Below are 11,900 nucleotides of genomic sequence, written 5' to 3'. Positions count from 1 at the left end.
GGATCCTGCTTCTACATTTAGACCAAACTCGAAATTCTGGGACTTTTACTAGTTCAACTAAGGTTTCCAGTTACACAGGCTTCAAATGTTTTGGCGCTGTAGTTGAGGAAGCTAATTAAATTATCGCAAGAAAACATCTTGTGACAAAAAAATGACATAGCAATCAAGGAAATTTTTGCAGTATGTTTGGAGTCAATGTAATAAATGTCAGTGACATCACAGAAACCCCCAAACAACTCCAATAATGCAGCTCTAAGTCCCGGTTGTGCAGGACATTTACGTCAGGATAGCACACCATTGTGTAAACTGTTCTGCCACCTTTCTGAAAGCAAATCTTTGTCGCACTCATAAATTAAAGGTGAAAATTAGCTTGGAAGTATTGAATTATTTGAAAATATTTGATATTCTAAAAGTTTGAATTAAGCTTAGTTACTTTTAATTAGATTTATGATTAGTTTCTTTAAGATTCCATTAAGTATCCTAAAATAATTCAATAATTTACAAAATAACTAGATTAGCCGATTGATTTTAAATTATTTGAAACATCTTAATCAAACGTCTATAGTTGACAAAACATAAACACATCTGAAGAGAAGGAAAGACGAGAGCATCCAGAATATTGTTCAAATACTGAGTCCGATAGAGAGAATATTTCCCATCATTTAGATTCTTAAAGGCAACAAAATATGACAAATCTCACTTACAGTCAAAGAATATTGTTTGATTTGTTAGTTGAGAATCTAAACATACCAAATTTACACACGAGCAACCTATTTCTTTGGTACAAACTATGAATTTTTTTCTTAGTTACAGAAACAACGTATAAATGAGAATCAATCATCTGATCATAATGGCTGTTGCTATTTGTTTTTGAAAAAATTGAAATCCCAACGACGCATTAAGCCGTCCATGGCATGGCCTGGGGGATTCCTGACAACAGTTACTGTGGCTTTTGTATTGTGTGATATGTCAGTCTCTGATGAACTTTTCAAACTACCAGAACTGGAGCTATGAGCAGAACCTCTTGTGTGGCTGGACTCACTTACTGATGACGTGTCTGTTGATGCCGGCGGCAGCGGTGGCGGCAGCTGGGACTGCAGTTGCAACTGTTCTGATGAAAGACTTGGCACAGGACTTGGTTTGGAAACCACATTTTGAGAATGGTTTACTGAAATGGAATTTGACTCACCTTCCAATGTCTCACATTCTTCTGTAGCAGAGGAAGTGCTTTTAGATTTTGAATCTGTGCTGTGTTTGAGCGAGGAAGATTCTGTCTCCATAGATCTTGAATTCTCTTGTGAGGAAGCATCTTTATCCGAAGGATCTACAGCCGCTACAGACACAGTACTAATGCTACTTGCTGGTTGTTCTGCATTTGAATTTCGTACTTCCAGGTCCTTCAGTGACTCCATCACTGCTTCCATGAACATCTGAATAGAATGGACAAATCAAATGTAAGGAGGATACAAAGGCTCACCAGGTGTAAGGTTATGTAGAAGTCATCAAGTCAACTCACCCTTTCTTCCTCCTCAGAAGTAGATGGAAAACCTGCAAGGTCATCTAGTTGATATTCAACGTATTGATCATCTTCCAATGCTGCTGGAACATGGGGTCCAAAAGGATCACCATTTGACAATTCAAAGCTAATCATTGATGATGGAGATGGAGAATGATCACCACCCTTTTCCTGCTAAACAAAAAAATCATGAAAAAATGTGAGACTCTAGTTCATTTGTCTTTGGTTACCTTACTGGTTATACTTCTTCTTTGCTTCTTTGTTATTTCATCACCACCACTAAAGGTAGATATGTGAATACATCACATTCTTGAAGCTCGGGTACATAACATTTTTAGGAAACTCTTGATTGTCATGGCATCATTACTTATTTAGAAACGGCAATTACTACTAATCACACCTTTTTCTTTAGTAGTTTGGATGCTTACTTAGTTACCACCAACCCCACTTGGTGATTGATAACACTACTAAAGCCATACATGCATATAGTTTACAGGAAAAAATTACAATGCATTTTTGAAGAATAAGGGAAAACGTTTCAACAATGTGAAAGGTAAAAAGTGATTTGGAAATACCTCATGTTCATGACGTTCATCTTTTGAAGAAATATCAGATGGAACCTAAGAAAAGTCATACAAAATATTACTCCAAAAAATTAAAGCCATGCCAATTAAAGAATTTAAACAAGATTGAAATCATCATATATTTGATGGCCATGCGAAAGCCATTTGACCTGTATTATTACATTGGATTTTAGCAAAACACTCTCCTCTGATGTTAGCCAAATGCAATCATCTAAGTTTAATATCCGACTCGAGTAATCTTATGCAAAAATACATTTTAGGATCAGGATCATCTAATGCTAGTTAGGGGCGTCATAATGCCATGTTACGAGAGAGAAAGATACAATAATAAAATAAATACTGGTGGACCCTGCCATACTATACTTGTTTTTGTCTTCTTCATAACGAGATCACCATCCTATTTTTTAATGGTTAAAAATTGTTTCTGTTCCTTACTCATTTTTAATTTAGTTACTAGACAAAAAAAAATCAATTTATTCTCAATATGAACAATCAATTTTAGTGACATCTGTGCCATCTATGGTTGTTATAACACAGTTTTTGCCCAATGAAAAATGATTATCACATCCAGAGATAAAAATGTAAATTTCTGGTCTCTTTACATATTCATTTTCAATTTGATCTGTAGACTTCACCTCGTCATTACTCCAACAAGTAGTAAATCAAAATTGAAAACAACAATATGCATAACACAAAAACTAAATTAAAAACCTGTTTCATTTAAGAAACTCTGCTTTATTGTTATATAGCTAGTCCCAAGCCTGGGTAAAGGGTCTATGGTTTCATAGCCAGTCCCAAGCATCGGTAAAGGAGAAGGGTTGTGTTAGGCTCTCAACAACTAACGTAAAAATCATTGATATACCAGAGATGGATCACCTGTAACTTTTTTAATATAAGAAAATAAAAAAATAAAAAATACATGGATATGAACCAAAATTATATCCCAACCCTTTTCAAAATACAGGGTACATTCCCTCAGCCAAACATATTTGCATGCTATACGAACAGTAAACCAAGAGTTGATAAAGACAGACCTCCATTCTACTCATTGGTCGTCTTGAACGAACCTGCTCAATGGCATTTATCGTACTGCTTGCTGAAGGTTCTGCATCTAACAAAGAAGCATGTATAAAAGATTTGCAAAAAGGGAAGGTACTAAGTGCTGATCCTCACGCAAATCAATATAGCAGAAAAAATTAAGAGAATATAGGTGCTTAAGTCATGCCTTTGTTTCTTGATGATGATTCAACGTTGTAGCCTAATTCATGCATAGATCTCCAAACATCCTGAGGGAAAAAAGAAAATTTTCAGAAGATGTACAAGATGGACTATTGAAATTTGAATAAAGTGGAACCAACGAGAAGCATTGCTGATTTTACCTTACCAAAGTAATCATTCACAGGGTCAAAAAATGATTCCCCAACCTCATCTTCCGGAGGTTGCAAAACATTGTGAAAAAAAATGTTTATGGAATCAAAGTAAAATTGAGGACGTGGAGAATTGTGATCTCCCTCAAATTTAATTATGTTTTTGTCTCCCTACAAAGTGTGGACAGCAATATTGAAGATTAAAGTAACAGGGATAAAAATAAAAAGAAAATCCAATAGCATAGAATATATACTATAATTAGAAGAAAGGGTCAGTGTCTGCTTGGTTGAGATTATTATTGAACAAATAATCACATCTTTCAAATCCTCCAAAGAAGCTGTTAAAAAAGAACTCTAGACATACCATGTAAGCCTCAAATATCCGATCAGAGTGATGAGGCTGTATAAAATCATCCTCAATGGCATGCCCAAGTAGAGCTGGAACAAAACAAGATTTTGCCACCTGCAACACAAACAAATAATTAAATAATATGATGGAGAAGATAAAAATGAGTAAAACCAGTAGGAATAAATTTTTATTGTTTTCTCCCCCAGATATTTTCAATAAATTTTGAATACAGTTCAGAATATTGATTTCTGAGATTTTGAATGCCAGATATATGCTCAAGAGGACAACAAAACAATTGTCCACGTTATTTCTTTGTTAGTTTTGCATCACTATATGGACAAAAATTAGATCCTGAAAAAGCCTAGTACGTGCTTGGATTCCCTTTCAGGTGCTTCCAACAGAAATCCATACATTCTCTAATGTTGCCAGTGGCCCCACAGAGTAAGGGACACAAATTAGTAGTACTTAGCCAGTATTCAATCAACTATACCATGTGGTCCACCAGTTCAGTCATTAGCAACCAAAAACTTGAAACATAATTTAAATTGGTTATTATTAGAACTATACAAATTAAAAAGTAAGAAGAACAAGAAGATGCAAGACTGCTCCACTTGTTCCCAAAATAAATCCTTCAAATAACGTTTTCTGAACTATTTGGAACAATGTACTATTTGCATCGAGCTACAACTTTCTTTAGCTCACTAGCAAAAGTTTCTCTACCTATGATTAGCAATTGATCAATTTAATTTACAAGAAACTTACCTGAAATTTTTAAGGCAATATATAATTATGAAAACTGATTTTTAAGGCAAGTGATACTGATTTCTTTCAATAAAAAACTCCTACCATAAAATAAAATTAAATAACCAAAGGACAAACAACCTTTATGGTATTGAGGTCCATTATGTCAAATTTTGCCTTCTTTTGAATAGCTCTTCGCATGTACTGGATTGCAAACTTCACCTGTAACAAGAAAAATGAAACAAAAACCGCCTAAAAGTGAGTTATGGCACTGAGATGTTATTTTAATAATAAGAACAAAACAGGGCATCACTAGGCTCACTAATTCTATGTCCGGAAAGTCTACAACAGATGTCATTTATATTTTAAAGTGGTTAATGAGAAGGTAACGAAGTAAACCAAGAGACTTGCATATAACTTTATTGGCTTGTAAGCATATGATCGAGTCCCAAGATGTTGTGGAAAATCTGGAAAAAGAAAGTGTTTTTGTTGCATAAATCTGGACTATACACAACCTGTGTGACGAGATAACTACTTTTTTCTTTATCAGCCTACTAGTGTGAGAACTCTGAGGCAAGACCAAGGACTTACATATAAGGATAGGGTTACAGTAAGGCTCAACCTTAAGTCCTTATTTGTTTTGTTTTGGATTTGTTTACAAACTTGAGCTACAGAGACAAACTTTCTAAAGTAGGAATTAGATAGAATATATGCATAGAAATCTAGTAAGGAATACTCTTGTAAGAAAAAATTGCAGATGTTATATTATATCACCGGTTTCTAAGGTTAAATATTTCGGATCAATATCACAAAATATAGGGTAATGCAAAGTAGGTAATTCAACCTCTCCTCCACAAACTTTAAGGACCCTAGACATCTTATGGGGTTTTCTACAAGTTACCAATTGACCCCAACATTACAAGAAATTAATAACTTTTTTTTATCAAACTTGCCCCACTTTAACACATGTCCATTGAAGAGAAGTTTCATGTAGCAGAAGAGGAACTTTTGGGGGGATCATTAAAGAGAATGAAGTAGTAAAGGCAGAAATTAGCTTAAATGTAGTTTTTTTCTTTGAAATGGTACACAAGACAGCCATGCTGTTGCACTGCTTAAGAGATATCTAGTATCTCAATTGTTATCCAGTAACCTGTGATGCATGGACATGGTACTTCATCTAACTTATCCGTATCCGACAGGCACAGGATTCATAATTCATATTTATCAAGTGTCCCAGAGCAATTGTTTCTGTTTTTGAATTTGTGCATCTCTCTCTATATTACAGATATGTACTGAGAGGTATGGGTTCTAAAATAATCTAACTAAACTGAATTTTAAAATAACAATAGCAGCAAATAAAATATGTAACAGTTTAAAAAATCTTAGAATCTGTAAAATTAAAAACTTACATAAAAAAATTAAGACATTAGTTAAACTGCATAACAGAATGCATATATGGAAATGACAAATGAAGGGCCAGGAAGAAATTTGGTTTATGGGAGTGAGATTAACCATAAATGTGAAGATGAAGTGTAGAAGTTAACCAAGAAATTACGCAAAGATTTGGGGCCCTTTGGGCAGGTACGTTGGCAGACCTTCAAAGGTCTGCATCTGTTTCTAAATTTACTTTAGTGTAATTAAGAGGGATTTCCCCAATCGTAAGGAGCTATACTCCATGGTTTCTTACCAGTAAAAATCAGTTATTGTCCAGGTACAAATTCAACAACACAATTTTTGATCGTGATAACAGGTCATGAAGAGCTATTAAATTTCAGGCTGGATAGACATGGAAGTTCAACAGTATTAATGTCATTTCCGATCAAACTTCTTTATTTCGTGTCAAAGATCACTGAGGCATGCCAGCATAGACTGAAAATAGTTTCAATAACCTCAAAGTAAAGAACCAAAAGTAATCTTTGATATACTCACGGTGAACTTCGGAAGACGAATTTTATATGTATCTACAAGTTCCATCATCAAATCAACCAAATCAGAAAAGGGACTGTCTAAAACCATCCCTGCAATTGAAGGATCCTCAGCTCCATACATAAGGCTGCAAGTAATAAAATCATAAATTGTTCAGAGAAAAACCATATGCATTAGCTAAAATGTAATGTTTGAATAGCTATAATCACAATACTTATATTTAGTGCACTTATCAAGGAGAATCATTCAAATAAAGAGGGGAACAAACATATAAATGAGTTTCTTCCACCAAGGGAGGAAGGTACTGCATGAGTCTACACATATACAGAGCAGCTAACAACTTTCCTAGTTTAGTCAAACAAGTGATATAATTCAGCCTCAGGATAAAAGCAGTATTATACACAATCTAGTAAAAAAGGACTAAACAGGCGGATGTGACCCAAAAGCTGGAAAACTAGTTAGACAAGTAAAAGGTCCATGTATGCATTGATATTGTTTAGTTTTCTACTATTTATTTTTCATCTAGTAGCAGGACACACACTTGTCCATTTATACTAATTTAAATTTTATCTAAATTGATTTATTATAATTTTATATGTTGAATGATCACGTATTTGAAAAGGATTGAACTAATTAAGCATGAATAACACCTACATGAGTTCAATAACTGACGTGTTTTTCAAAAACATTAATAGAAACCTCATCACACAGGCCATTTCAGCCACTCAAGGTTGTCAAATTGAGATCTTAACTAAGACCAGGAAAGGGATTGTGTGGTTCTAACATAGACTGCAAGATCTTACTGAAATTAAAAAACATATTAATATATCTAATACAAGTAATAATATAATAAACTTCAAGGAAGAATTTAGATATTTATTTACTAGTTATTCTTTCACAATATTTCATATGATTCTATATTCAAAAGTGTGGGGAGTAAAAAGAGGAAGGAGTCCAAGTATCTTGCATTTCAGAAGAGGAAAAAAAGCCCAATTTGTGGGTTTCAGTAACAAAAAGAAAAACATGAGGAAGAACTTCTTTTTAGCAGTTCAGCTAGCCCTAAAACTTCAACATACCAAGAAGAAGAGAAACGCTACATTGCACCATCACAGACAAGAAACTCTAACAGACCAGAGAACAGACATGGACACAAATATAACAAAGCAGTCTGTCTGAGATGAGTAGAGAACGAATGGGAAAAAAATGGGTCTTGTGCCTTCCAGGTCACACAACCCAACCACGAATTTTACAACACTGCAGCCACCATCCAATCCACAATACTTCAGTAACTGTACCATGCTACAACCATTGCCATATAGTAACAAAAATGTTAAATGAGGAAGCATTATACCAATTATTGGAAAAAATCTTAATTGCAATTTACAGCAAAAAGTGTAACTATAAACAAATTCCAATATCTTGCTACGGTACTAGACAGTCTCCTTTTCACTGGCAAACCTTTCCTAAACCTCATTACAAAAGCAAGTTCAAAGCAAAAAGTGGATGATGATGATGATGATGAAAAACTACCTTGTTACAGCTCCCATTGAGCGACCCCACAAGCCAATCAAAGAGACATTTCCATCATCGCGCAGATAGTTGACCACAGCCTTCAGATCATCCTTCTGAGAATAGGAAGAGATAACAAACAATCATTTCATAATGAAGAAAGACAAATGAGTAGTAGAAACGTGTGTACACAGACTCCCAGCAAAGAAAAAACTCGAAGCATTTCTTGTTCTACTGTGATAGAAGATAATTGTCCTGTCCTATCATATCTAAGTTTCACAGTTTCCACTGATGAAACTGACATATTGCTAAAAGAATTACTAAATTTAACTTGGACTAATAATGTTGGATCAAAGTCACAAAAACCAAAACCAACAGCTTGCAAGTTCTAGAAACTATCTTTAGATGAGGTTTACTTATGTGTATTGTGTCCAATATGCATGCTAGTCCATATAAGGAAATAATAGAACTTTGAACCTGTCAAAATATCTCTTTCATTTGATGTCCTTCGCACATTTACTCAAAATAATTACGCGGGAGAGATAAGAGAAAAAATTCCTATGCCCCACGAGAGTGGATAAATGATACATTAATACGGCTATGCATTTAATAATTAAACAACATTTGATGTTTTTTAAAAGGCTATTGAGAAAGAACTTACTTCATTCCAGCCAAGAGTAACATGCTCCCCTCCAGAAATTCCAGATCCCGAGAAATCCAGAGTAAAAACTGTAATATTTGAGGGAAGTAAAATTATAGCAGCTTCACTAGCATCAGCCCTACATCCACTGTCATACAAACACATGACTCAGTCAGCACAACCCTATAAAATTTGAAATCTATAAACTATCCAATGCCATACATACACTATGGTGCACAGATATGATATTACATATCAGATATGTATCTGATACGGCTATTCTTAAGAAAATATAGGACATAATTTGTGCAATATAGATATGTATGAAAAATCATAAATCATGACAAATATATAATAACTTCAATTCAGATTAAGAACATAATTCTTGGATATTACTAAAGGAAAAATAAAAATGAAAAATTGTTATATTATTATCATAAATCAATGGTTATTGTGTCCTACAAACAGCAATAATATCAATCTCATCCCCTTCCTGAGCATCATTCCTGACTGTATCAGATATTCATAGATGTGAATCAATGAGTATCAGTATAAAATACCTATCCATGAAACGCAAGTATGGGTGCTTAATATATCATACACATCAGCAAAGAAAGTCACAGAACACATTATAATTATTCAGTATCTAAATCTCACATACAATCTAGAAAGGACTCTAAAGCTTTCAGAAGAACTTCTATAGTTTCAGAGGAACTGTTTCAAGCAACAGCGTGCTGTCTAAGAAAAAAGTAACACCCGACAATCACCTGTTTCCATGACAATATATAACACAAGGCAGGGGCTTTCCTTCAGGACTGACTATCGGCATGTAGTGGCTGCATTGAAGAACATCACCCCGACTGTTTTTTATCTGCAGAATATCAAATCTACATGACAGGCTGACCATGAAGGTTGTCAACAAAAAATGACAAAATATGACTGGACAAAAAATTGCCCATGATGGGGAAAAAGTTAAATCAACAAGGACAAAAGTTTTAGAATATCACTTACATACACTGTATTTATAAAATACAAGTTCAATTGAGAAATAATTCTCCTAAAATAGAATTTCAATTCTGATATTTTTCTCATCATATTATAGTTTCACCTTCTAAATGGTAACTATAAAATAAGATAAAAATCATCTTCAATGTATTTCCACATGGCAAATGCTGAAAACAATTTTGCAAATGCACTCAATTATGCTATTTTAAACTTACCTCTACATCCTTCCGTTGATACCATTTCCCTCTCAGCATGAACTCCTGCTCCAATAAATCACTTTTGGGGTCATATTCAGCTCTGCATCCAAATAAAAGATATGATCTCTTTACTTAAAAGTTGAAGTTAAATACGAAACAAAGAAAGTGTAAATAAATCAGCTAGGCGTGTACTGATATACATAACACAAGTCCCTATTCATCTCTTTAGGTATAATGACTTAGATATTTCTTGAAGTAAAAGCTTGTAGCAATCTGTGAGAAGCATACTGCATAGAAGTGTATAGCATGTATAATGTTATCTCAAGGCCTATATTGCAACTGGGCTCTATTAATACCTCGAGATTCGAAAGATGCACCTTTACGGTAAAACTCCTGAGCACACATATATACATACACACACATTCAAAGCAATAATCCATTCCTTTTCGATTTCTTCTTTCAGAATTTGATAGATCTCCCTTTTCAGAATATAAAAATTCAAAAAGAAATAAGCAATTGAATATTGGGCATAAATAACCAGACAACAACTAATTATCATATGTGTGTTTGGATAAGTAATAGTTTATATGTCTATGATACTTCTATCATATCAATACCACGTAAAGTTACACGACAGGTACGTCCATTCTTCAGAACACAAAAAGAACGAATCCATAACAAAAGAAACTAAAACTCTAAAAGGGTTTATAAAAAGACCCTTTTCTGCTGGAAGAATGAAATCTAACACTTGAACATGAGGTGACAAGGAACATCCCCAGGGTAGCTTAAAATTAGATCTCAATTTCCAACCAAATAAAATAGTTAACCAAATTAACATGATGTGAAAGCTCCGAAAAAACATGCTTTTGAAAAAAAAAAAAAAAAAAAAAGTGGAATTCTGAATCTACTTGCATCTGCTTCTTTTTTCCCTTTTGAAAAGAAAAAAAAAATAGTTGTGGAGATTCACAACGAAACTTAAATTCAATTGCGAAAACCCAAGCTGAGCTGGGGCTTTCCAAGTACTAAAAATCAAAACTTTAAATTGAATTCCATCGCTTTCAAAGTGCACAACACACCAAGCAGAAGAAGATACCCCATCTGGGAATTTTGGAAAGAGAAAAAGAGAATAGTTTGATTCGAAAAGGTGTTTGGATGTAAAGGATGCGAGAGTGGGAGGGAAGAAAATTGATACCTTGGTGGCCGGATGATGAAGTTGACAAGCTGTTCCATAGAATCAAACGATCAAGGCGATGATAATTTCAGCTCTTCAAGCAAATATGCCTTCAACGCATATCAATTATATTGTATCATACGTATATTTGCAAGGGAAAAAGAAGAACAAGAATGACAGGAAAAATAAAACAAAAAAGCAGGGAGAGAGAGTGTGCGAGAGAGAGAGAGAGAGAGAGAGAGAGGGAGGGAGAGAGAGAAATGGAAGGGGGTTGGTGACAGTTTTATCAGAGAAAGAAGTAAAGAAGAGAAAACAGAGGGAGAAGGAGAGAAGCGTTGTGGGCTTGTGGTGGGTCTCTGTGTCTCCAACTTGTGCTTTTCTTAAAAAACTGAAAAAGTACACTTGTCATCTTCTTTTCTTTTCTTTTCATTTACATCACTTAGTATTGTTTTCCAAGATTACCAAGAATCCTTGTAAGTTAAATCAAACTTCATAGAACACGGAAATTAATAATAGTATATATTTTTTAAGTATATAATTTTTTTATATTGTGTTAATAACTTTTGTAATGGTATCTTAAAAGCTATATTTAAATATTTATTATTAATTAGCACTATAAAAGTATCCTTATAATGCATAACAATCAAAAAAATAATTACTATTTCAATATTAAGATTTTTTTAATCCGCTCATGGTTTTTCTTAATCCATTACACCAAAAGCTATTATTATTTGTAATACTTTAATTGTGTTGAGGAGTGTGTCCTAAATAACATTTTTTGCTTTACACTGTATGATATGAGTGGTCATAAATATGAAAAGTTATAAAGAATGAGTTTATTTATGAAAGCTGATTTTTTGGTAAAACTAGTTGATAAATTAGTTCACTAGTTGAT

At 33.8% G+C, this 11,900-nt stretch overlaps 1 protein-coding gene across 6 annotated transcripts; it reads right to left on the bottom strand.

Moving 5' to 3' along the window:
* Positions 1–631: 631 nt before the first annotated feature.
* On the bottom strand, positions 632–11,371 carry LOC114177668. Of its 6 annotated transcripts, none has more exons than XM_028063118.1 (15): positions 11,027–11,371; positions 9,853–9,934; positions 9,400–9,503; positions 8,654–8,780; positions 8,014–8,108; positions 6,487–6,610; positions 4,699–4,779; positions 3,832–3,930; positions 3,480–3,638; positions 3,326–3,386; positions 3,135–3,211; positions 2,092–2,136; positions 1,517–1,690; positions 1,190–1,430; positions 632–1,106 (listed from the first exon to the last, which is right to left on the bottom strand). In XM_028063118.1, the coding sequence occupies exons 1-15, from the start codon at positions 11,062–11,064 to the stop codon at positions 1,039–1,041; spliced, it is 1,575 nt and encodes a 524-aa protein (XP_027918919.1). In that variant the 5' UTR covers positions 11,065–11,371; the 3' UTR covers positions 632–1,038. The 6 variants fall into 6 exon arrangements, with proteins under 6 accessions (XP_027918919.1, XP_027918915.1, XP_027918916.1 ...); XM_028063119.1 differs by having other exon boundaries at positions 817–1,094; XM_028063114.1 differs by having other exon boundaries at positions 632–1,430.
* Between the last annotated feature and the right edge of the window lie 529 nt (positions 11,372–11,900).

Source organism: Vigna unguiculata, chromosome 3 (genome assembly GCF_004118075.2).
Source record: "Vigna unguiculata cultivar IT97K-499-35 chromosome 3, ASM411807v1, whole genome shotgun sequence".
NCBI classification, from domain to species: domain Eukaryota; kingdom Viridiplantae; phylum Streptophyta; class Magnoliopsida; order Fabales; family Fabaceae; genus Vigna; species Vigna unguiculata.
The sequence above is the reverse complement of the archived record's forward strand: the minus strand, read 5'-3'. Positions and strand labels throughout refer to the sequence as shown.

What these genes read in the sequence shown, in the direction of transcription:
- LOC114177668 (XM_028063114.1), bottom strand. Translation starts at nt 11,064, where the DNA reads ATGGAACAGCTTGTCAACTTCATCATCCGGCCACCAAG. An exon ending in TTCATCATCCGGCCACCAAG is followed by an intron (nt 9,935 to 11,026) that starts GTATCAATTTTC and finishes ATTTGGATGCAG; the next exon opens with AGCTGAATATGACCCCAAAA. An exon ending in ATCAACGGAAGGATGTAGAG is followed by an intron (nt 9,504 to 9,852) that starts GTAAGTTTAAAA and finishes GATATTCTGCAG; the next exon opens with ATAAAAAACAGTCGGGGTGA.